This window comes from Canis lupus, chromosome 8 (genome assembly GCF_003254725.2).
Source record: "Canis lupus dingo isolate Sandy chromosome 8, ASM325472v2, whole genome shotgun sequence".
NCBI classification, from domain to species: Eukaryota; Metazoa; Chordata; class Mammalia; order Carnivora; family Canidae; genus Canis; species Canis lupus.
The window spans coordinates 49486717-49513014 of record NC_064250.1 but is presented as its reverse complement, the minus strand read 5'-3'; the positions used below and the strand labels follow the sequence as shown (position 1 = coordinate 49513014).

Below are 26298 nucleotides of genomic sequence, written 5' to 3'. Positions count from 1 at the left end.
CTGGGCCAACTACAGGGCTGTTTAGAGCACAGGGAGGCCGAGGTCGGGGCCCACCGGAGGCAGAGCTCCTCTGAGACACCCCTAGCTCTCCCTCACAGAGTCCTGGGACACACAGCATCTACTTCGCTTCTCAGAAGTGGCCTGCCGGGTACCTAGCTGCATTTGCCATCACTGTGCCCTTGGCCACACACTTCTCTGCCATCAGTGGGCCCCCCTCATCATTCCTCCCATTTGGGGGGGGGCCTCCAGGAGGCACCTGCACTCTCTTCCCAGCACTGGGTAGTCCCCGAGGAGAGTCTTCCTTAGACACTGTCCTTAGAAACCGTCAGGGATGTCAAGTGGTGGTCCTCCCATGTCCTCAACTCTCCTTCTGCCTCCCCAGCTCTCCAGCTCACAATCCTGGGCTGAGGGTGGGGTGGCCTGGGCTTGGGGCAGACACAGCACAGAGCATGTGAAAGCTCCAGGCTCTGGGCCCACCTCCCCACAAACCACAACCACAAACCAGCAAGTGGCCGAGGGTGAGAGTGGCCTCGAACCCCAACCCTGCAGACTCAACTCTGTCATCCTTCAAACTCAGGAGCATATTGGTAGCACGGCAGCTCCCTTCTGCTCTAAGATCCTCAGATGCTGTTAAGTAAGCAAAGAGAGGCCACAAACCCCAACCAGGAAAAGGCCACTGGACAGCTGCTCCCAGCCTGACCCGGCGCCCTCACACCCAGCTTCCCAGGACAAGGTGGCAGGACTGAGGAGTGAGGAGCATCTCTAAGACCTAGACACCCTTAAGTTGGTTTCCAGCAGGGCATATAAGAGGAAGTCAGCACTAAAGCAGCCTGCTGAGGTTCTTATGCCTCAGTTTCCTTCTCTGTGCACCCCAGGATACTCTGGGGAAGCAGAATGAGCCTGGTGTAGGAGTCAGTGGACCCGGGTCAGCCACTAGTTGGAGTCACACCTTACAACCAGGATAAGACCAAAATCATGTAGAATCAAAATGAACTAACACAAAATCTTTTGGCAGGTCTAAGACAGCCTGTTTTGTTTTTGTTTTTGTTTTTTCTAGAAAGAGGACTGTTCCTCAGTTGACCCCCCACACACATACCCATGAAGCAGCTGGCGTGTTTCTAACAGCTCAGTGGGTTCACCATCTCAAAGGCGGTAAATGATGTGGTAAATGATGCGGCTAATGAGAAATGCAGTTGAAAGGCCAACATCTATATGATACGGGGGTAGTTGAGGCTGCTTCAGGACCTTCTGCTTTAGAAGTGCACACACTGGGCGGGGCTGGGCGGAGCTGGGCTCAGGCTCAGGGCTCAGGGGGGTGGTGATGGGAACTGGGGGAGGGGGTTTCTGATTTCAACAACGAGGTCCAAGTTGTCCAACTGACAAAGCATCTTATCTTAAATTCGTGCCTTCTTTTCTCCAGGGGATGCAAGGAGAGGACAGTGGGAGGAGTGCTCTGGGGCCCTCAAAGGCTGGGCTGGACTCTGGGCTCCCTCTCAGTGAGGGACTACATTCCAAACTGGCTTCTTCCCTTTCTCTCCCAGCCCTTCCCCATTATGTGATCATCAGCACACACCCCTTTTCTTTTCCTGCCTCCTTTCACTTCTGGAAGGATCTTAGGGCCCAGAATCATGAAAGATATGATTGATACGAAAGAACCTCCACCAGCTCCCTCGAAAGCTGGGGCAGGGGAGAAATAGACACACACACACACACACACACACACACACACACACACACACACTACCCATCCCCCAAAATGGTCTTGAAGGAGGGTCACCCATCTGAGCAGATCAACAGGGAAGGTGATGAAGAGGAGCCCCAGAGCAGCGAGGTCCACATAATGAGAGCCACGTTATCATTTTAAATTTGCAAGTAGCCACTTTAAAGAAGGTAAAACAGAAGCAGGTGATCTTAATATCATCATGTTTTGTTTAACACACTACATCCAGAATATTATCACCTTAACATGCAATCAGTTTTTTAAAATAATGACTACACTATTTCGCTACTATACTTTTTATCATCCTAACAAGTCTTTGAAATCTGGGTGTGTCCTACCCTCAGAACCCGAGACCTGTGCCTCCAGGCTGGCCGGCTGACACAGCTGCAGAGGAGGAGGAGACAGGAAAGTGAGAGGATAAGGTGGCGGGGAACATGGCAGGCGGAAAACCTCCACAAGGTGACAGTGGTGTCCTGCCCATGTGCAGGAGAGCACGGCTGCTCTGCTCAGGTGAAGAGGACATTATGTGTCATTCTGGCCCTTAATGTCTCTGCTTCTTGTACTCCCAAACTCTGGGCTCCGCTGCGAGGTAGAGCAGCATCTCATACAGCATCTGAACCGGGGCCTCACCCCACCCAAGAGGAGGGCCTTCCCTGGGAGGCCAAGCTAGCTTTCTAGGGTCCAAGTGGGGTCAGGGTTTCCCAAAGGATACTCAGTGGGGAATGTCTAAGACCTGCCTTCCTGACGCCCCATGTCTCCCTTAGGAGTGGAGCTCTAAGGCCACTGTAAACTCGTGTGCAGGGTGTATGTTAGCAGGGTCCTCACCTGGGATGTGTGCAGAGATTTCCAGGGTCTGCACTGCCCTGGGGACAGGAACACAGGACCCTGAGACCCCCAGTAGAGCACAGCATGAGCATGCAGCCCTCTTACCTTCCTTCAGCATCCCCACTTTGAGGCATTTCATGAAGCGGCAGGCCTGGCATGACTTGCGTCTCCGTTTTGTGATCTCACACTCGTTGGTGGCTGGGCAGCTGTACTCGATGTTCCCTGTAACCAGACACAGACAGGGTTGCCGGGTGGCATCCAGGGCCCCCACCGCCAACCAGAGGCTGGATGGGGATTAACCGGCCAGACCCACAACTGCCCCTCATCCCATAGGGCAGTGGCTCTCCAAGTAGGTGCTCTGAGGCACTTATCAAAATGCTTCCAACTCTCTCCAATACAGAGATCCCAGTCCCAGCAGTCTGAGTGTGCCAGGGCAGCCACAGTTCTGAGGAATAGTCACCGTCAGCTCTGAAGACACCACTGAGCTGGCATTTTATCCCAGGCAGAGAACACCCCCTGCACTGACCAGAATGTTGGTCATTCTAAGCCCTTCCTCCAGCCTGGGGTCCCAAGTCACGGGAAAAGCCTCTCAGAAGCTCTGGCCCCACATGGCCCTGGGCCTGTGCTCCACACCCCACTAGAGGCTCAGCCCTCTCCAGCCTGTTGATCTTGAAATCATTTTACTTTCCCTGAATCTTAGTTGCCTCATCTGCAAAGCAGTGTGATGTCTCCAAAATGAAAGATTAGCAAGATCATGGTTATAAAATTGCTTTAACAATTATATAAAAACCCTGGGATGCCTGGCTGGCTCAGTTGGTGCAGCACGGGCTCTTGATCTCAGGGTGGTGAGTTCAGGCCTCACATTGGGCGCAGAGATTAATTTAAAAAAATACATATACATTGTAAAGCACTCTTCAACGTCGAGCTGATGATTATATAACCATAGTTCATTACTAGAGAAGGAATTTGTGATCATTTTCTGTCTCACCCCTTTAATGAATTATAATGGCTACCCTGAACCTGACCCACGATCCCTCCGATTACCTCTCTGGCCACACGGAGGTCAGCCCCTGCCATGGAGAAGCCGAGCAAGAAAAGCGTGTTGAATGAATCACCTACTGAGTCCTCATAGTGATCCCATGGAGTAGGAATTGATGCTGTCTCCGTTTGACAGGAGAGGCTGCGGCTGCCTTTGCAACACAGGACAGAGCCTCTGTCCTTTGTACTATTACCTGCCTACAATTACTTAACAAAGATGGACCCTGTAGCTCTACATGTGAAGAACAAACCAATGGGAAGGAAAAGGGGGCTCAGTGGAGTGGGGAGGGTGGGAGGCAACTGGAAGGTAAAATGCAAGGCAGCGACCCCAGGGCTGTTTTGTTTTTATTTGGTGTTCTCGGCCCCTATCCCAAATCTGTGGGGTCGTCCAGAGCCTATGGTTTTTGGAGAACAGACTTTGAACTAGGGTAAACCTCCTGTCCCCACCCCATCCAGATGCCTACCTGCTGAGGGAGCAAGAAGTGACTCCCAGAAGGCTGCCCACCTGACTCCCCTCCTGAGGCCCAGGGACACTCCCCTGGAGCAGGGGTGCTGTCCCGTCCACCTGGCCCAGTAAGAGCAGTCCCCGAAGGATCACTCCCAGCCTGAGACAGGGCTTGAGAGGGTAGTTCCAGGTCTGCCTGGCCTCTGAATCCCCCCTACACACACACACACACACACACACACACACACACACACACCCATCGATGTTAGTGGTTCCAACAGTCCCTTCTACTATGCACCTGCTGGCTCTCACTCCTCACAAGAACCCTCGGAGGTAGGCCTCTCAGGGCCTCATTTCACAGACCCAGAAACTGAGACTAGGGGAGTGAAATGAGTGATTAAAGCCACACAGATCCCCTGCACCACCTTGCACCCCACGAGAAGCTTGGGAAGACCAGCCAGGCCCCTCTCTGCTGCTAACCCAGCAGCTAGGTGGTCTGGGGCAGTGGGGAGGGGGCGTACCTCAGCCTCCTCATGGTGGCCTATGAACAACAGCAACTGCCAGATTTTCTGAGAGCGGGCCGGAACCAACTCCTACCCCTGACAAAGTGCTCTGGAGTACTAAAATTGTTGGGCCCCAGTCACAAGGTGAATGCTCACAAGAACTTCGTGGTATCCTTAGCCACCTTTTGTACTGGTGAGGAAGGGAGCGGATCTGCCTGGGGCACCTTAGGTCTCCATTTCTCTTCTCTCCCTGTCTTTGTCTCTGAATTCTAGCTACCTCACCTTCTCACCTTTGTCCCTCCCAGTTCCTACGGGTTAGGAAGCTCTAGAAGTCACCCTCTGTGCTGGGGGGTGGGAGAGGGCAGGAAGGGGGAGGGATGAAGATTCTGAGTGCCCCTCCCCTCTTTCGTCCAACGCTATCCATTTCCTAAGGCACTCTGGCTTGTGTGACTTCTTGGCAAATAATTTCAATATTCCCAGAAGCGTGAGAAACTGAAAAGATAAACAGGAGAGAAACACAAACAGAACCTAATTCATCCAAGGCCATCTTGGCTTTGAAGGCTCTGTAGAATTTGGGCCCTGCTGCTTCCCACCTCACCCCTCTCTCTTCTGCCTCAACATCCCCATCACTTTCCATAAGTATCAGTTCCTGCAACTCAGTGATAACCGACGCTTCCAGGCCTTGGTTCCAGCTGCCCAGAACAACCCCAGTGAGCTCTCTCCACCACCCCACCGCCCCGCTTAGAACCCAGGGCCCCCGGAAAGTAGACGCTGCTTCTCCTCCCTCTCGCCCGTCTGACCCCTAGATCAGGTGCCTTGCACACGGCAGGTGCTCAATCCACACCCAGAACCAACAGTGACAAGTGCTCATCATGAAGCAGCCACCGTTCTGCTTTTCATACAGGGCCTGTTTCATTTTCTCAACAACTCTGAAGGGGAACATCTTTTTTTCTCCATCTTAGAGTTGAGAGAGGTGAGCAGAGCCCAGGAAGAGGCAGAGCAAGGACTTGAACCCAGATGGTCTGGCTCGAGTCTGCCTCTGAACCACTGTGCAGTGAGCTCACAGGGCCCGCTGCGGGCCCGCGTTCACCTGGCAAGGTAACTCACGCTGCCTTGGGAGGCCACTTGCATGCTGCCAGCCCTTCACCTTCACTGGTCTCTGCTGCACAGCCAGCCTGTCATCCCTTGAAGGAAGATGGGTCCCGGGTTTTGCGGGGTTGTCGCTCGAGCAGGAGGTCAATAAATGTCTGTCAATTTGGCACCGATGCCCTCCCAGGACAAGGGGACTGAGCGTTAACAACAAGAACCCGAGCAATGTTCTTGACCTCGTGTGTGTGTGTGTGTGTGTGAGAGAGAGAGAGAGAAAGAGAGAGAGAGAGAGAGAGAGAGAGAGAGAGAGAGAGAAAGAGAGAATTCTAATTTTATTTATTTATTTTTGTTCCTTTCAATTTGTTTTATGGCCCAAGCGGCTAGCTGCCAGCAAAGCCAGGCTGGTGGCCTTGCCTTGTAATTTCTATAAGTGCCTCCTCGATAAAGTGATGAGATTAATTCATCAGAATTCCTGTGGTCTCTGGAGGGCAGTCTAGGAGGGCTCAGGAGCAGGGAGGGGCGTCTGGGGTGCACACACACATACTCGCCACCAGCTGCAGTGAGGCAGGTTTGGAGGTGGGCTCTCATAGGACAAGGACACAGCCAATGGCTAGCATACATTCGGGGTTCTAACACAGGAGTGTGCCCTGCAGAGACACAGGCAGATGTTACTTCAGGCAAAGTCACCTAAACCTCTCTGGGTCCATTTCCTCATCTGTAAAATGGGCCTGGCACATTCCTATCTTCTAAAGTTGTGTGATACTGGGACGGAAAGCACATAAAGGGCTCAGTGAGGTCAGCGTGGGGATGGAAGCAAGGGATGGAGGCAACTCTGCTTACTTTGACATCCAGGCCTGTCGGTCAGGGTCAATTCAGCAAAAGTCTCCGGGGTAAGCCTTTTCTAGGTGTCAGACGTGAGGCTGGCCACTCCCTGACATTTAAACACATCAGCACCAGTGACCTCAGAGTTGGCGCACCTGGCCCTGTAGTGTGGCAGGGAGGCAGGAATGCCCAGGACCTGACCTGGACTTCTGCATGACCTCTGACCTCAAGGTAGAGGGGAAATCCCCACCAGCAGCCCTCTTTGATGCTGTGCCCCAGAAGGAAAGCCCAAGGGCATCCCCATCAGCTGTCCCTGGCAGCTGCAGGCAGTGGGCAATCCTCTCCCGGGGCTCATGGGTGGCGCCAGGGGGGCTCAGAGGGCTCCTGGGGGATGCATGTGTCAGAGGCTGCTGGCTAGCATCCAGGCCTGAATGGCCACTGCTTTAGGTCACTGTGGTGCAAGGGCGGGGATGGCAGTCACCTGGTTCCACTCCCCTATCTATTTCACCTCTGGGGGACACAGACTCTGTCTTCCCATGTGGCCCATGGTCCTCAACTCCACACCCTTCCTTCCTCCTCACCCGCCAGCTGGATGAGCTCATTCGTGCCACCAGCCCTCGCTAGCACCTGTTTGGTAAGGATCAGCAGCAAGAGGCACTGCCAGTGCTCTGCACCCTTGTCTCCCTCTGCCTGCTGGATGTGTCCACTGGGTTCCTCACACTTCCTCCACTGAACCTATCTTCACCCAACATGCTCCTCTCACCATGTCCCTTGTCTCAGCAGAACGACCACTAAGCCACCCCACCGCCTTAGGTCAGAAACGGAGGTGGCATCCGGAATCCTTCCCTATCAGTCCGAAGGTCTTTCTCATCCTATTCAGTTTATTTTTCAACCCTCCATCCCCTCTGGCCACAGCTAGACCCCACACTCAGGGCCTCTTGCCTCTCGTCTATGCACTAGCCTCTGTTCAGTGTAGTACCCACACTGCCCCTGGAGTGACGCTAATAACCTTCCTGTGCAAAACTCCTCCATCACAGCACACTGAATGGCAGCATGACAGTGAGAACTGTTGCAGAAGAATGGATGAAGTAAAAAATCAAAGTAGCCAGGAGCGCCTGGGTGGCTCAGGAGGTTGAGCGTCCAACTCTTGATTTCGGCTCAGGTTGTGCGATCTTGGGGTCCTGGTGTTGAGCCCTGAGTCAGGCTCTGTGCTGAGCATGGAGCCTACCCAAGATTCTCTCTCTCCCTCTCTCCCTCATCTCTCCCCCCACCATGTACTCTCTCTCTATATATAAAAACAAAACAAAACAAACAAATAAAAGTAACCAAAGAGGCTGGAGGTCTAGATGACATGACATTTGTACCGCAGAACCTCGGAAAGCCTCAGGCATGGAAGGCTCAAAATACAGAGGAAGATGTAATGGAGTGTGGGGCTGAATACAAGGAAATTTGCTGGTAATCTGTATGTAGAGAATACTTAGCTACCATTCCATGTGGCCACCAAGGAGTCCTCCACGACCCATCCAAGAGAAGCCAGCTTAACATGAGCAAGTTAAGTTCTGGACTCAAGAATCTAGACTCTGCTGTGAGCAGAGGGGAAGCTAAAGCTGAAAACAGGATGACTGAACAATGAGACCACCCAGCCCACCCCAGGCCCACTCCCAGAATTCTAGCAGTCGGTAGCACTCCCACCTGAAGAAAGGAATTTATAGAGTTCTTATTGGGGAGACTGTACAGCATCAGAGAGAAGACCAGCAGATAAATATAAACCAAGGGAATGCTCCTTCTATGCTTTTTATCCCTATTTGTATTTAAGACAGACAGCCAAGAATTACCAATATATTTATAAAAAAAGAAAGTCTTCAATCTGAAAGACTAAACAAAACAAATAAATGAGGGAAAAGGGTGTGAGAAGAAACCAGGACAAAGCAATAAAGTAGCAACAAGGCTCACAAAGCAATTATCAGCATACTATCAACCTGAGAAGGAAAAAAAGCCCACTGCATTCATGAAACAAGAACAGCATGCAATAAAAAGGAAAAAATGTATAAAATGGAGCTCATAGAAATTAAAAATAAGAAAGCCACTAAAGATTCAGGAGCTAAGGAGCTACTCTAGAACAGAACAAACAACCAAGAAATAGACGACAACAGGCTAGAGAAGACGTAAGAATCAGACAGATCCTAGAAACTCAGTATCCAATCACCAGAAGTTTTTAAAAGAGAAAGGGTGAAGACGAAGTTGTCACAAGGGCAGATATCAAAGAAGAGAGGTAGGAGGGGAGTGGTGAAAATTTCTAAGACTTGAAGAGTATGAGTTTCCAGACAAAAGGTAAAAGCCCAAAAGAATGAATGAAAAAAGCCCTGGATAAAATTGTAGAGGTGGAGAACAAATTAATAGCTGCCAAAGGTCAGGGAAGGGAGAGAGAGAGGGAGGTGGTTATGGTATAATAGGGCAAAGCCAGGAATCCTAGGTACATGCAGCTCTATCTGATTGTGTCCATGTAGTGAGAAAATTGCATAGAATTGCAAAGAATTAAACACACACACACAGAATATACAACTGGTAAAACCTGAAAAAGATGTTAACTTCGGGGGAAACTGGGTGAAAGGAGTATGGGATCTGTCTGGATTATTTCTTAAAACTGCATGTGGCAACTCTTTGATGCTCACAAAACAAAAATATGAAATTAAAAAAATACAACACACAAACACAGACTATACCATAAAATTTCAATCCAAGAGAGCATAGAAAGAAAAGATTCTAAAATTTTTCAGAAAGTAAAAAACAAGTCAAATATAGAAGATCAAGAATAAGACTGGTCACCATATCTGAAACCACAAGGGAAAAAAAAGCCCAAAAGAAACACACACACCCTTTGTGTGTGTGTGTTTTCTTCTTAGCACTCATCACCTGACTTCATTTATTCATCTTGTTTCTTATCTGCTCTGTTCACTGAAGTTTCCCCAGCACCATGTGTGCAAGAGCAAGATCTCAATATACAGTGAGTTGCTAGAGGATGACTTAAGCTTCTTGAGGGCAGGACCAGAAACTAAGAAAAACAGCAGAGCATCATCTGGGGGGAAATTACTTCCAGCCAGAATTTTATACCAAGCCAAGATATAAATCTCACGTGTGGGTTGAAGGAATGAGTAAAGACATTTCTGCACTTCCAAGACGTCATCAGTTTTACCTTCCTCGTGCCTTTCCAGCACCTGCTCCACACAAAATAGTAGAAGCAGAAAGAGGAAAAGGTAGGATCCAGAAGAAAGGCGATCTAACCTGGGAGAAGAGTCAAGGACAAGTGGAGGAAGAACTAACAATAGGCAAAGAGATTTAACCAAAAATTGTGATGCAACCATATTCAGACAATGGAAAGATGGGAAATGTGTGTGTGGTTGGGATGGGTTGTGTAATTGGGACTAATTCTTCATTGTCCGTAACAGGAAGTCAAGAAATAATGCCAAAATGACCAACTCAGTAAACGGAGCTGTAAAATCATATTCATAACTATGACGACAAATGCTAGAAGAAAATTTTTCTTAAAGGGCTAACTCTGGATCATGAGGGAAGGAAAGACAATATGAAGGGCCAGGGACTGTTACTTTTCATTATGAGATTTACACTTCTATTATACTTTTTAAAACTGTGTGCACACATTAGTTTGATAAAAGTTAAAAATTAACTTAGAAATTAAGTTTAAGAAATTGTCCAACTGCTCCTTATTATGTAAAGAATGAAATCTAACCTCCAGGGCAAAGCCAACCAGACTTTTCATGATCTGGCCAACTCTGACCTGTCCATCCTAACCTCCTCAACCTGGGCCCTCAGTTCCCTCTCCTACCTGCCTCCACCTGAAACACCCCACCAGCTCAGATCTCAGCTCAGACACCATCCTCCCTTCTGTCCCTGGTAGGTATACAAGAGAAATGATCCGGAGATCTTGCAAGAGGCCCTGCCCCCCAAGGCCACAGCCACCACCCTCCACTTAAAGCAACCCACTGAGTGTTTCAGAATCAGGATTTTAGGTGTTGTCCTCTTTCTATGTGTTTATGGATACAAGTTGTCGGGATCTTTCATTTTTCTATCTCAAGTATAGTGCCCAGTGCCTGAAAACATATGTTGATCAAAGCAAATAAATTGATGAACACCTGGGTGGCTCAGTTGGTTAAGCATCTGCCTTCAGCTCCCATCATGATTCCAAGGACCTGGGATCAGGTCCCCCACGCTGGGTTCCCCTGCTCAGCAGAGATTCTACTTTTCCCTCTGCCCCTACCCCTGCTTGTGCTCTCTCTCAATAGAAAGAAAGAAAGAAGAAAGAAGAAAGAAAGAAAGAAAGAAAGAAAGAAAGAAAGAAAGAAAGAAAGAAAGAAAGAAAGAAAATAATAATAATAATAATAAAAAGCAAACAAACTGAAAGCAAGAACCTCCACCTGGAAAACTCTAGAATTCAGCAGTGAATTCTAGACTATTCTAGACTGACTATTCTAGACTATCTGACTATTCAGTCAGTTGTCGAATGCAATCGCCTGCTCCAGGTCCTCCCCACCCCCAGCCACCCCGCCCGAAGCAGAGGCAGAGGACACCTAGCTCTTAAAACTCTGCTGTTAGAGTTCATCCCCCCTCCCTCTGCAGGGACTCTTACAAGGTCTCTGATCACTTCTCTGCTCATCACATTGACTCCACGGGGCTCTGCATGGTAAGACTGCACCATTATTTTATGCAGCATCAAAAAAAGGAAATGTGCCCATCAAATTGACTGTGCTTCCTCGCCACTATCATTTTCATTTATTTCCTTATTAAAAGATCTCTTTGAGCTTTACTGAGATAGAGATTTGATCTTACGGTTTTCCTAAGCATACATGGAAGAGGAAATAAAAGAACAACAAATTGAACACTTCTCTGAGTGTGACTCCGGATTCATCTTTGATCAAAGTCATTGTTTTTGTGGTTTTCCACAGAATCATGGTCTCTGCTAACAAGGAAGCCCACCACGCTGTGCTTCTGAGGAATGTCCATTGTTGTCAGTGACGGGGGACAGGGTGTGGGGGGTGGTCCTCCCAGGTCACCACCGCTTTTCTGCAAGTTTTGATGTGCACATGAGGGCAGGGGCGGCCACCTGAAGTGACCCGCACTCTGCCCAAATCAGAGATGTTGGGGTTGGGGGGAGTAATGTGTGTGTTGGAACTCATGCGAGATGGGACTGCCGAGATGGGACTGTCCGGTCTCCTTCCAAGGCTCTCACTTCCCTTCCTTTCACCAGCTCCTCCTGTGGATCCCCACCCTCTGCCCCTCCTTCAGAAGAACTTTCTCTAAAATAAGCTCTCCCTGAGGGCATGAGACATCAGAAGGCTGGGCCCTGCCCCCCAGTCTCAGATTAGAGGCCTAGGTGGGGCTAGAAATTTGCATTTCCAACTAGCTCCCAGGTGCTTCTGGTCTGGGGACCGCACTTCTAAGAACCACTGCCTAGATCTCATTAGATCCCAAACCTCACTCAGATTACTCTCTTAGAGCTCTAGACCCAGATTTCCAACTCTCCAGGGTAAGTAAGGCCGTGAACTGAGCAAACTCAATATGTCCCAAACTTTGTCCCTGACCCCAACCCCATGCTCCCAGCCAGCTTTTGTACCACCAGGAAAATTCTTTCTAGGTTTCCTTGCCTCCAGTAACCTTACCAACCCCCTAACAGCCTAAATTTGAAACCTAAGGGTCAGTCTCAATCCAGCGGATTGAGATTAGTGGATTAATACTAAATCCACTTCCAAAAGTTTCTCTGGCCTAACTTCTCCTGTTAACCCTCCTGCCATTGTTGGCTTGGACGCCTCCAGATGGATGGTTACCCAGATCTCTTAACTATGAAAATCACCTCCTGACCGGACTGCCTGTCCCTAGATGCTCCCACTTCCAGACCATCTTCCCTGAATTATCTTGCCAGAATCACCTCGCTAAAAGAAGATGGGATTAATCCCCTGTTCAAAAATCTCCTCAGTGGCTTCCTGTTGCAGAGCATAAATAGCAAAAACAAAATGCATTTAAGGGTTATCATGGGTTGGTTATAATATACCAGGCACTACACTGAAAACTTTACATGCAGGACTCATTTGTTTTCTGCAAACTGCAAGAACTGGATCCCAACAGCAGAAACTGTTTATCAGCCCCTTTAGTCCCATTTCATTGACGGGGAAATTAAGGCCCAGAAAAATAAGTAACTTGGCCAAGTTGATCAAGAAAGGAATCATCAAGTTGGGATCCTAAGCCAGATAAAACGGCCCTGGAATACCCTATATACTCTTCTTTCACAAAGCCCACAAAGCCCTGGTGACATCACGCTGCTTTCCCAGTCCGTCCTCTGCCACTGAGCCCCCCATCCCTGAGCCAGCCCTCTCCTGGCCCCCGCTCCTGCTGCTCTGCCAGCCACGTTCACCTTTCATTCCTGCTTGCCTGGCCTTCCAGATGCCGTCCCTCCCCTGACTGGGCTCCGTCTCACCTGACCTGCACTCTGGCTGTGTCTCTGAAAAGAGGAACTGTGACTTGTTTTTCCTTTCACTGCCCCAGGGCCGTCTGCGCATTTAATTGACTCTTAGTACAGATGAGGAGACAGACCAGAGGACCCAAGTCCCTGCCCAAGGTCAGGGGGCTGGTCAGGGGCAGGGCTGGGACAGCAACCCGCTCCTGACTCCCACTCTCTCCTGGCTCTGTCTCTGCAGCCCCCTTGTCTTGGGTCCCCTGGGATCCCCAGCCTCATTCTCCAGGACAAAAGGCCTGGAGGCAGTCCAAGGCAGGATAACCCATCAATCATCTCCCTGCCCCCTTCCTGGGGGAGTTTCCTTCCAAGCCTGCATCTGGGCCCCTGGTGAGCAGAAACAGCACCTGCCTGCCAGGCCTTCTCTCTTACTTGCTCTCATCTGAAGTCACAGAGCAAGGAGCTGCTCTAAGGGCCTCTCGGTGACCTGCTAAGTTGGCCACATGCCCTGAGGATGTAGGAGAATGCAGGGTGGTTTTACCCTCCCCACAGCAGTGTGTTCATCTATTCATCAATGGCTTCCACTCCATCTAGAAGAAAGTCCGAGTGCAGCATTCCCCATGCCCCCCACCTCTGTCCCCGGCGTCCTCCCCAGCCTCCCCAGCCCCATCTCCTCCCCTGGACTGCCCTCCCTCACACCAACCACTCTGCCCTCTTTCAGGTCCTGAAGCACATCAGCTGTTTCCTCTGCCTGGACTGCTGGCCCCAAGGTTCTTCCGCATGCTTTGCCTTACCTTGAAAGTCATCTTCTCGGCACAGCCTTTCCTAAATCCTCTGTCTAAATGAGATCCCTTTCTCCACCACCTTTGGTCTCATCCTTGGCTCTGCTCATTCACAACATATCTCTCAACTGTGTCATGATGCTTCTTTACCTGCTATCCTATTGCCTGTCTGCCTTTCCCCAGGACATCAGCCCTGCCGGGCAGGGGCCCCTGCTCCCAGCACTGTGGTTAGGACTCAATAAATATTCAACACAGAACTGAATAGCTGCTTCATAAGCTCTGACGTAAGGCAGGTGTGTTTCCCCCCACCCCCCACCAGCATTAAGAAAAGAAATTGCTTAATATCCCAGACTTTGTGACATCTCCTAACAGAGGTGCTCTGTGCAGCACCACTTTATATGACTGACCATCATGATGGAAGCCCCACTGCCAAGGAGACCTCAATCACTGCTAGTCATCTGACTGAATCCAGAACAACGGAGCAAAGAAATTTTACATCAGTGTGGTTATTCCCAGGGAATATGACCTCACGATTACAAATGCTGAGTGCCAAAAGCAGTAGGGCACCTAATACATCGTGAAAATCATTATTGTAAATCGACACAAATTAAAAAAGAACCATCTTAATGGTCTAGGAACTGTACTCTCAGCTCAAAATGAAATTTTTAGGGACAGCAGCACATATATACTCATAAAATTTCCAGTAAGGACGACGGAAGTAAAGAAAGCACACTCTGAAAAACTGTGTTAAGTGACTCAAAAAGTGGCCCTAGGAAAGGCAAAGGCACTTTAGTCAAAGGTCCGTGTGAAAAGTTGGATAAACCTCGCTTTGCAAAATGTGAGAGGAAAAAGTTTTTCAAAAAAAACGTGATGCTTTACATAAGGTGATTCGAAATATGAATCCAACTAACATCAACTCATTATTTTAAGTAAACGTTTAACTAGTTTATCTGGATCCCCGCAAGTTTGCATATGCAAATTAGCCAAACTTCCTCAGTTTGTCCTCATTGGATCCGGATTACTCTGGGGATTACCTTCTATGCAGACACACTGAGAACTTCCAGGCACTGTTGGAGGATGTGGGGGTTTAGCAAATCATCAAAGTAAATGCAACCCTACTCCTTAGGAGTTTACAATCCTCCTGGGGAACCAGTCAAGTCAGCAAAAACCACACTGTGTGGTAAGTGTTGTAGATGTGCTGCTAGAAGGTTCACAGGAGCACCCAGGAGAGGTGTCAGATATGAGGAAGTGGGAGAAGACTTCCTGAAGGAAATGCCAGCTACCCGAGACCTAATGGACACAAGTAGGGACTAGAGGTTGGGTCCGGGAGGCAGAGTAAAGGGAAGAGTATGTGCAAAGTCTAGAAATTGATAGCGTGCAACAAATTCTGGGAACCTGGAAAATAGAGCAGTCAGGCTGACCCACAGTCTGCAAGGGAGAGTGGCAGGGGATGAAGCAACCAGGTCAATGTGGGACAATCCCAAAGGACATCCTCAATCACATTCTGTAACTTTGATTTACCCACAAGCAAGGTAGGAGAGTGCCATGTTCAGATATGTGTTCAGAAAGGTCTCCCTGGCAGCACTGAAGAAAGCAGACTGGAAAGGGGTGAGCCTGGCAGCCGGGAGACTGGACTAGAAGCTGCCGGGAGACTGGACTAGAAGCTGCTGTGGTCAGGGGTCAGGGGTGGCCTGGCAGGGACCAGGGCAAGTGGAGAGAAGCATCAGGTCAGGGAACATGAAGGAAGGAGACTGCACAGGACGTGGCTGCTGGGGACGCTGGTTTGGGATGAGGGGCAGGAAGCAGAGTGAAGGGTAAGACCCAGTTCTGGTGGTGCCTGAGTGGCTCAGATGGTTAAGGGGAACACCCAGTTCTGACCAGCACACTCGGGGAGCGAGGAATGGGAGCCCAAGGAGAAAATGTTCAGTTTTGGACTTGTCGTATTGGGGTGCTTCCGGGACACCCGAGTGCAAATGTTCTTTAGGTGTGAAAGGTACTGGAGTGCAGCAGGATAGGACTCATCCCGCTGCACTCATGAGCTATGGGACTCATCTGGACTCCAGAAGCAACTGGGGCATGGGCAGGACATACTGGCCCACATGGTGGGTCATGATTTGAGCTGAGGAAGGTAAAGGGGGCTGGAAGTGGAAGGGTGAGGGGATGTGGGTTTTGTTTTCTTTGTTTTAGACTAGAGATATTAGAGGTATTTAAATGCAGGTGGAAGGAAGGAGACTAGAAAGTGAGAAGATAAAAGATAGGGGGAAGGAGGGTCTCTAGGAAGCGGGGAGGGGGTGGGACTCAAAGCCTGAGTAGAACAGAGCCGGGGTGGGAGACCTCTCTTCCAGCGGGCAGTCGGCAGTGGACAGCAATACGTCACTGTGCAATCAGTGACCACAGGCACCACAGATGCAGCGGAGAGTGGGCGGGTCTGGGGGCATCTTCTAGTTTCCCAACGGAACAGGAGGCCAGGTGACAGGGTCAAATCCCCGAGGTGCCCCCCCCCAAAAGGTCACTTCATTACTCGGGCACTCATTACAAAGGTTTTCATTACCATGAGGTCAATATCATAACCCAGGCAAGGGGCTCCATCTCTCGGGGCAGACTCCCATTGCCCAAATTCAAAAACCTGATGTATAAGCCCAGGGATGCACATCCAAGTACAAAGAAAAACTGATGTGCCTAACCAGCAAGTTCACTCCAAGCAGAAGACCTACAGGGGAACTAGATCACAATCAGAAAGATGTTAATCACATCAACTGCATGTTTAATGACATCAGTCTGTCCCCAGGCTGACTCTGGGCCCCTGGGAGTGGTGCCTTTGCCAAAGTCTGCCTACTTTTTCTATGCCTCTGGGACTGATCGATCCTCTTTGATGAGCACATTTTTTTTCTTTAGATATGCTAGCAAATTCAATCAGGTTGAGGATTATCTCCTTTGCTATGGAGCCACTCTGTCCCTTCAGTAAAGTGCCTTTTTTTGTGTCTAAGCTCATCTGTTCTGGGTGTCATCACCGCCTCCAACAGTGACAACTCCCTTTCACAAAGAATTGGGCAGGCGAAGTTGCAATAAACACTTAGCACACACTAGGAGGCGTTGACTATAAGCCCCATGAGGGCAGAGGGCCTGCACCTACCTGTTCGATGCTATAGTGCAGGGGAGTGCAAATTTTTCCTACAAAGGGCCAGACAGCAAATGTTCTAGGTTTTGTAGCCAGAAGATCTCCATGGAAAGGACTTAATCCTGTTATTGCAGCACCAAAGCAGCCAGACTCAATGTAAACGAATAGGTGTGGCAGTGTCCTCACCCACCTTGATCAACAAAAGCAGGCTTCAGCCTGTAGGCTGTACTCAGGCCACCTCTCCAGGCCCCTTCCCCCATCCTCAGTGCCAGCACCTAGCACAGCACATATAGAGTGCCCAGTAAATATTTATAGAAAAGAAATGGCTTGTGGGGGGGGAGGCAGGGACTGCTCCTGACCGGCTCAGTCAGTCAAGCATGCGACTCGACCTTGAGGCTGTGGGTTCGAACCCCACTTTGGGTGTAAAGATTACTGAAAAGTAAAATCTAAAAAGAAAGAAAGAAATGGCTGAGAGTTGTTTACCATGACATCCTTGTTTCTATAAAACTTCCTCCCATACTGGTATGGGAAATGAGAGACTGAAGCCATCGAAGGAGGGAGCTAGCATGATTCTCAGGGCTTTCTAAGCATTTACATAAATTCACTAATGGATCATTCTGTGACAAAAGCCCCTCAGTCCAGGTGATCAGACTTAAAAAAAAAAAAAAAAAAGGCCTGAATATCCTCCTTAATTGGGTAGGTGCTTAGGGGACCATGCCCTGGTTTGGAGCCTAAGGCCAGGCCTACAGACTCACATGCTCTAAGCCTTAGATTCCAGTGTCTTGATGGCAAGTGCCATGTCTCTTTCTCCTGCTTCGGGCCAGTACCTCACTCAGAACACCACGCCACACAGTTCCCACCTGTCTCTGAGGTCATCCAAGAGTCACAGTTTTCCTCTCTATGCTTTAACTATGTTTCCAAATTTTCTACAGCCATAACATTCAGAAACAACAAAGTCAGAATCAATGTTAGACCAAAACCAAAGAGTTATCAATAAAATAACCAAAGCAAGTCATCAGCTTTAGAATATACCTTTCCTCTGTCCTGGATAGAAACCTCTTCCTGGTTCTAAACAGGAATCAGGACTTGTGACAAAGAAAAGAGGCAAGAGCAATTCAGTTCTGACTGTACTAAATGCTGCTGTTTGTCCTCTGACTTCTAGGAAAAGATCATTATCCTCTTCGTGGAGCAAATAATTAAGGCTATTTACAAATCCTTCATGTGGGCTCTTGATATGCTGAGGACATTCTCAGCACCCAGGCCTCCGCTGAGGGACAGAAGGGTTTCTGAGTCCACACCAGCCTTGACTTTCAGAAAAGTTGCTCCAGAACCCCTCCAGCTCATTTAAGAACAATAGGGAGTGAAGAAAATGTGGCTGCCTCCTAAAAAGCAATTTTTCAAAAACTGACTTCACAGAATCTAAAATAATGGCAATCTTAACCAAGACTACCTCCTTATTTGGGCAGAAAGATACATTGCTACCTCCATAACTTAAATTGGTTTAAACATCTTATGTTTATTTGTCAAGTATCCAATGATACTGATTGGCTGTCAAACTGGAGGTTTTCAACCCTGGCTGAGGCAGGAACCTTAGAATTACCACACAGTGCTTTCCAAATACAGAGACTCCAGGGTCTTCCCCCAGACTCAGGGCCATGAAGCTGGCAGGGACCAGGATGTGTTCATTCACCACGCTGGAGGCTAGGACAGTGCCTGATGTGAATACATTCAATAAATATTTGCTGAATACAGTGTGTATCATGACTCCCTCGGGTAAGTTACAAGGAACCAGAGTCTCGAGTTTTAGGAAAATCTACTTTTTACTGCTTTATTCTTTTGTACTGGTTGAATTTTTAACATGGTTGGGTTTTTTTTTTTTTTTTTTGAGGGTTCATTTAAAAAATAAATATTATATATAACTAAAATAGCTAAAATAATTGAAATCCTAAGTCAAAATAATTATACCGCTTTACTTAAATATAGGTAATTATAAAAGCCAGCTTGGTAAGATAAATTGTGTCTGTTGTCTTAGTAATATGCTAAGTGATATTGTGAAAGTGAAAATAATACTTGGAAATATTTATTTAGCATTTACAAAGTGCCCGGCAATATTCGAAGTGTTTTATAAACATATTAACTCACTCTTCTTTCAACATCTCTAAATGGGGAAGGAATGACAGCATCTCACCTTTCTGAGGAGGACATGAGCGCAGGGAGAAACTGAGGCAGCATGCCCAGGGACATTCAGCTGTAAGGTAATGGATGGAGCCATCCGACCCAGGAACCCAGGTAGATAGTCACTATACCACAACATCTCAACTAATAGGTAGATTTGGAAACATGGCCTATCCTAAGGCCCTCAACTGATTTAATAAATACATTGTCACAAGAAATTTAAACAAATATTTGTTGATTGAATAAAGTCAAGTTATCCCAGGAAAGCTCAACTTGACTCTTAAAAGTGAATGGGGAAGGGGGGAGGGAGGGCACCCTCAGGACAGCCAGGCAGGGCCAAGGACAGGACAGGTGCCCCCTGGGTTTTGTCCAGTCTGCTTGTGATTTCTGTCCCAGTGAACTGACATCAGCTCATCTCAATTACATGCATGAGGAGGGCTTTTTGTTTATCCCATAAGATAGCGCCTAGGACGACGGCTGGTGCTTAGTAGGTGCTCAATAGAAACTTGACTGTATGAATGGCACAAATGCTCTACCCACGCCCTGCTGCAGTAAGAATCTCAGCTATCCGTGTGCCAGACCATTCCTCTGGGCCGGCCCCTGGGCCATGAACTTGAAATGAGCTCTTTGAGGGTGGACCCATCACCATCCCCCATTTCCCTTGGGGTGACTTTACAGAGGGCACCCACCAAGGCTCTTGCACATCTTCATAGGAATAAATCACTCAGTTACCGGCTGAGAGAGGCAGCCACCCTCATAGCCATCAGAACATGATTCAACTGATATCAACACCATAAAAAGCCCTTGAAGACAGGCCATGCCGAGATCAGACAGGGTGAGTGGCTGTCCCTTGCTCTGTTGGCCCCTTTCGCAATTAAAATATCCGTGTTTTATTTGTCCATCCATTAAACAGCCCACTCTGGATTTCTACTCAGGTCGTGATCTCAGGCTCATGAGATCAAGGCCTGCATGGGGCTCTGCACTGCGTGGGGAGTCTGCTGGAGATGCTCCCTCTCCCTCTGCCCCTCTCCTCACTCTTTCTCTTAATAATAATAAAAAAAAAGAAAAAAAAGAAAAAGATCAAAACAAAATGACAAACCCTTTTTATTGCAAAGGGTCTGGAACTGCAGGACAAAGAATACTACTTCCTCCTCCAAAATCAGCTTTCAAGGGACACCTGGGTAGCTCAGTGGGTGAGCATCTGCCTGCCTTTGGCTCAGGGCATGATCCAGGGGCCCTAGGATCGAGTCCTGCTAGGGCTCCCCGCAGGGAGCCTGCTTCTCCCTCTGCCTATGTCTCTGCCTCTCTCATGAATAAATAAATAAAATCTGTAGAAAAAAAAATCAGCTTTTGAGGGACATGCTCCAGACACATCCTACCGATGAGAGGGACACGCACGGCGAGGCATTTGCGTGGCTTCTCTTTGGATTTTCTGGGGCACCAGGTGGGAGCACCTGCCGACTGGACCACAGCCCTCAAGCTGAGAGTCTGGCCTGCAGTCGGGACTGGAAGCCCGCAGAGGCGGGACCCTCCGGATCCCCCCAACCGCTGCAGAGGCGCGGCCCGACCTGGCACCTGGTTGCCCGCTGCACCTGCCGGCAGGGGCGCCCCTGGCTCACCCCCTGCGCCCTCGGGGGGCCCTGCCCACACGCACCTTGGATGGTCCTCTTGAAGAAGGCCTTGCAGGCCTCGCAGGAGGCCACGCCGTAGTGGTAGCCGGAGGCGATGTCCCCGCAGACGAGGCACAGGCGCTTGGGGATGGCGTTGAGCATGTACTCGCACTTGATGGCCGAGTCCTCCATGAGGCCGCTGGCACAGTCCTCGTAGCCCTTGCGGCAGGGGGGCCCGCCCAGCCCGGCGCCCGCGAACATGGGCGGCGAGTCCAGCCCGTTGGCGTGGGCGCCCAGGGCCAGGCCGAAGCCGCCGCTGGCGTCGGACGAGCCGCTGGGGCTGTGGTGGCTGAGGGCGTCGATGCCCGACGATGGGCTGGACGGCTCGGTCTTGATGAAGGAGCCGCAGCTGGAGCCCAGGTGCCGGTCGTCGGCGGACATTCTGCTCAGCAGCCTGCGGACACAGAGCGGGCAAGTGAGCTCCGGAGGGCGCGGTGGGTGTGACACCGCCCCAGGAATTAGCTCTGGGCTCCGGGCACCGCGTGGGCGGGGAGGCTGGGAGCGGCTCAAGGCGAGGGCGGCGGGGAGATAAAATGCTGGCCCCGAAGGTCAATCGGTCAGGACACCGCACAGCCCAGGGCAAGTGTCTGGCATTACCCCCCACCCCCCCCAGAACGTTGGGAGTCCTCAAAGAAAAAGAAACTTGATGTTTGATCAATAAACTTCAGATCAAACACCCCAGCTCTCTGCAGATTGCTGGCATGAGGGTGACACAGAGCGGTAACCATTCAAAGTCCTTGGCCCACCTTCCTGCACGACGAGAATACGTGGTGGCTACAGTTGAGAGGCTGGGTGTGCAGGGCCCTGGACCAGACACCCTCAGTACTGTGACCCAATAACCCATTTCATCCTGCCCCTCCTGGGGCTTCTGGTAAGCCCAAGCTTGGAGCTCCCCCCCCCCCCGCCCCCGTGTGCCACCATCACCAAGACTGGGCCTAGAGATGCCAAGCAAGGCACCTGGCCAGGGCAAGAGGCAGGGCTGATGACAAAGGCTGCCCTCTTGGGGTTGGCCTCTGGCCCAGGGCACATTTGGAAAGTGGCTCCAGGCTCCCTCCCTCATGTCCCTTCCTAACCCTTCAGCAGCCTGGCTTCCCAGCCCCACCCGGCCCCAGACACTGTGTCTCCATGAGACATCACGAGGGGGCCTTCCAACCCCAGCTCCGTGTGTCCCCGGCAGCTTCTTCACCCTAAATCTCAAACTTTGAGAGTCCCTGCCTCACTGCCGGAGTCAAGGGAGCATTACCAACATGACAGGATCACTGTAAAGGATCAAATGTTTCCCAAAATGAAAGTCCCCTCCTCCCAGAACCATGCAGGGTAGGTAAGAAGGCAGGCAAGGTGTGACTCTCCCACAGGGTCCCAGGACAAGGGGAAGAGCCTCTCTCCAGAGGGGCAAGAAAAGCTCACAGCAGAGTGATGAAGGTGGATGTTTAGGGAAACCCAGCTGTGGCTCACACTCAAGACCCCTGGGGCCAGCCAGGACCTGGAGTCAGGAGGCTGCGTCTGGCTGGGTCCATCGGCCCCTGACCTGGCCTGGCCATGTGGAGGTAAAGAGGAGCCCAACTCTTAACGCTCAGAGAGCAGAGGAAGGAAAGAGAGAAAGTTCCTGGAGAATGAAAAGGGCTAACCGGTCAGCGCTACAGCCCCATTGGCGGAAAGATGGCTCCGGCTGGGAGGGAAGGTCTTCATGCTGGAGGGTCCACTGGGTAACAGCCACTGTCCGACCTCCAATAATGCTCAGAGGGAGCCCCTGTTTCCTGAGCAGTCTATTGAGGAAAGGACTGGTCACCACTAAGGGAAGGGGCTGCTTTGCCACACCCTCAAAGCACCCCCACACCACCAAATGCAATCTCATAGCGGGGAGGGGCCTTCATCATTAACGATTTCATCTCTAGCACGCCTCCCAAGGGGTTGTCCCATCCATCTACAGTTGAACACGTCCAGAGACAGGGAACTCACTTCCCCATAGGCAGTTCTAATCAGAACCAGGGAGCTGCAGATACAAAGATAAAAGATACATATAAGGCTCCTACTCTCAAGTTTATCTACTGGAATGTAGTGTTTGAAGATAGAGGCTCTCCATCTCTTCTGTTCCAAACCAAATGTACCTGAGTCCCTGAGATGCCTCTCCTACACGCCCCATGTTTCCCTTACATCGGCAGAGCGTGCCCCGGTTGAGGGTCTCCTCTGGATCCTTTTACAGCTCTGACTGGTGCCCCGTTATTCTTCTGGGTTCCACACGGCCACCTGCCTCCCCTCCGTCGTCCCCCAGCAGGTTCCTGGCATGACCATGGCATGACCTGGCATCACCCAGACAGAAAATCCACCCGAGCAGGCACAAGAGCACTTTTGGGTGACCTCCCCACAGAAAAGAGCCGACCAGGGGCCCTTTTACGTGCAATCCCCTGCTGCTCACTGCTCCAGGCTCTGCAGGTCACAGGAATACCCCAGGCCCTCTGTGACAAGCCCTGCTGGGTAGACAGCAACCAGACCCCAGCCCTCATCCCCACCTCTCCCCAAACTCAAGATAATTTGAGATTTCGGGATGCCTGACAAGCAGGAATTACAGCAACTACAGTAGCCCCCCCAGTTCCTTATCTGCGGTCTCAGTGACCCGCGGGAACATCGGGTGGGTAGCACTACGTCACAATGCCTACATCATTCACCTCACTTGGCCTCCTCACACAGGCCTTTTATCATCTCATCTTCAGAGACTCCAGGGCTGAAGGAAGCAAACTTGACCCTGACCCCTGAGTTGCATGGAAATCCAGCCACTAATTTGTCGCCTGCATCCCAGCTGTGCATGGAGTTGGGGGTGGGTACGGAGGCTGTTGAGGGTTTCACTCCTACAGTCATCTCTCCCATGACCATTATTTTGGTGCCTCGCCCACAGTGTCTTTTCTAAGGAGAGTCAACGCCTCTTTCAGGCACCTAATATGTGCCAAGTGCTGGCCAGAGAACGAGACAGGTCATGATAAGCACAGCCCACCATCTCAAGAAGCTCGATGGCTCTCTGAGAGGGCAGATGCTAAACATACACAAGTGTGCAGAGCACCAGAAGGGGCCAGGGGGTACTAGGCTCACCGGGGCTCCCCTGCTGTGCCCCACTGGTCTTCCTACATTCATTCACTCACTCATTCATTCATATTTGCAGACAGAATGAAGAGACCTTGCAAGTGGGGCCCACAAGTCTGCATTTTTAGGTGGGTTTGCTTTAGCAGCCCAGATGTGTGACTCTTGGGGGCATCAAGTTTGAGTACCATGGGGATGATGCAGCCTGAAGCTTGACATGAATCTGGTATGAGAGAAATGAGATAAAGCAGTAAGAGAGAGAGGGAAGTTTGTGGGGGGCAGAGAGGAGAGCTGAGACCCCTCACCTCCCTGCCCCCTCCACTCAGTCCACGAAGCCCAAGGCACATAGAGTGAAGGCTGAGGGCAGGAAGTCCAGGAAAAGAAAGGAAACTTCCAACAGCAACTGTGCAGGGAGGAGAGAGAAATCAGAGCAGGGTTTACCAGGCTTCTTAGTCCACTCTGCAGGGGCAGCCCCGTCTCCTCCAGCAGCTTTGATCTGGCCCTACTGACATTTGGGGCAGGGGAGTTCTTCACTGTGGGGCCATGCTTTGCACTTGCACTGCAGGTTGTTTCCAAGCATCCATGTCCTCTGCCCACTAGATGCCCATAGCACCCTGCTCCCTGCCCCAGAGAGAACAACCAAAACCTCCAGACATTGCTGAATATTCCCTGGGGGATAATCCCCCACAGATGAGAACCACTGACATAGATGTATGAGGAAGGAGGAGGGCCGGGGGACCTGGGAGCACAGGGTTGGGCCAGTGAATGGTACAGGTCTGAGACAGAGGGGATCAGAGCAGAAGGGCCAGAAGGAAACAGGATTGGGTGGGGGGAGCCAAGAGAAGCATGGTGGCTTCTGGGGGTGCAGGCCCAGGGTAGACCAAAGGAAGGAACAAGAAAGCCAGGGGATTGGAGAGGGGGTCAGGGAAGATGTCAGAGGTATAGCCTGGTCGCCAAGGCCCAGGAGGATACAGCGCAGGGTGGGTGCCCAGATGGCCTGCAGGGAGGGCGCAGCCTCGGGATGGGGGGAGGTGGCTGACACTTCACTCTGGGGAGGAAGGGGTCACATCGAGTCCATCATCTGTGGTTGGCTGGGACCCAGTTCCCAAATGGGTCGATGACTATCGACTTCATGGGAGGGGACAGAGGCCCCGTCTAAGCAGGCTTTGAAAGAGCAGTAGTCAGTGGTTGAAGGCCCTGGAGGCATCACTGCCCCTGTGACCCATGGGTAACAGAAGCACAAATAGAGCTGTCCTGGCCTTAATTTCACCACTGTCTGATTAGGCACGGCCCCCCTCCCGCCCCAGCCAGCTCTCCCGCCCCCCTGGCCCTCCAGCACCCAGTGTGAAGCCCTGTGCCCCAGAGTGGCCTGCCCTCCTGGCTGCTTCAGCTCACCAGGCAGGACGGGTGCGGGGGCGTGGGGTGGGAGACACTCTGCTGGACAACGAAGTGGGCTGAAGATCTTCCTCATACCCAGACCAACAGAATCCTGGAGATTCTGAATGAAACTCCAACTGCTGAGCTATTTTGCTACGGATCTGTAGAGCTGGAGAAATCCCAGTGTGCTGGCAAGAGACAAAGCTGGAATCTCAGAGGTCTGGCCCCCTCGCAATGGCCTACTGGGGGGGCAGGCAGCAGAAGGGAAGCTTCTAGAAAAACAGAAGCTAGAGGGAAGGGGTTTGGACTGGCCTGCTTGCTCTCCTCTGTGGGATAGAGCCCATCCCCCCTACCCACAAGGATCCGCGTCACGTGCAGAGGGGCTGTGCTCCCAAGGCTGTCTTGGCTCTGTGCCGAGACCACACGTGTAAGAGCAAAAACAGCAGCTCTGTCACTTAAGGGTTGAAGCCTGCTCTCTGACATCAGATGATACCAGCTGTCGCTGTCTCTCAGCCTGAGTGCTCATCTGTAAAATGGGCTCAGTCATAGCACCTCCTTCATAGGGTTGTGCTGTGTGAGTGTGAAGTATTGGAGGCAACACACGCGGCCCAAGCTGGTGCTGAGCAGGTACTCTGGGCCGCCGGCCACTGTTGTGATTCTCCCAGGAAACCCCTTCCAGAAAACCCAGCACCTGGCCACCAGCAAAGCTCTTCCCCCAACCAAGTCCCCAGATAGAGATTCCATAAGGAACTTGCCATTTGCCAGGACTGGAGAGTGGTCTGTTAGGCAAATTAAGAGAATAAATAAGCCTGAAACAGGAATCCACTATACAGAAGAAAAATGGTTTCTGAACACTTGAGAGACTCTTATGTACATTTCCATAATTAATTCGTTAACCAGGGGCCACCGAGCTATTCATTATAGCAGACCCTCAGACCCTCCAGCAAGGCTTTACTTGTTATGAACCAGCCCCTCAAGGAACCTGAAAGTAGCACAGCTAAACTCCCTTTAAAAATGTTAAAGAATGCAAAAAAAAAAAAAAAATTTACAGAATGCAGAAGGAGCCTTTAACAGGGGGAGAGGCTGGGGAGGGCTGCTTGGCTGAATGTGAGTAACTGTCCCAGCTTCCTGTTGGGATATGGATTTGTGGGCACTTATTACATGGGAGGGAAGGAAGGAAGGAAGGAAGGAAGGAAGGA

The 26298-nt window shown here is 50.6% G+C and overlaps 1 protein-coding gene across 5 annotated transcripts in view; it reads right to left on the bottom strand.

The window, feature by feature from the left end:
* ESRRB (estrogen related receptor beta) overlaps positions 1–26298 on the bottom strand; it is a 115007-nt gene that overhangs the window by 36689 nt on the left and 52020 nt on the right. For 2 of the 5 annotated variants that reach the window (XM_025443489.3, XM_049113742.1), the window contains exons 1-4: positions 22759–23230; positions 22279–22643; positions 20635–21044; positions 2651–2767 (exon numbers count right to left, since the gene is read on the bottom strand). In XM_025443489.3, coding sequence (XP_025299274.1) covers positions 2651–2767; positions 20635–21044; positions 22279–22505 — 754 coding nt within the window. In that variant the 5' untranslated portion in view covers positions 22506–22643; positions 22759–23230. Of the gene's footprint in view, positions 1–2650; positions 2768–20634; positions 21045–22278; positions 22644–22758; positions 23231–26298 lie in introns of those variants that run through there. The other 3 variants (XM_035720022.2, XM_025443490.3, XM_035720021.2) reach the window with 2 other exon arrangements.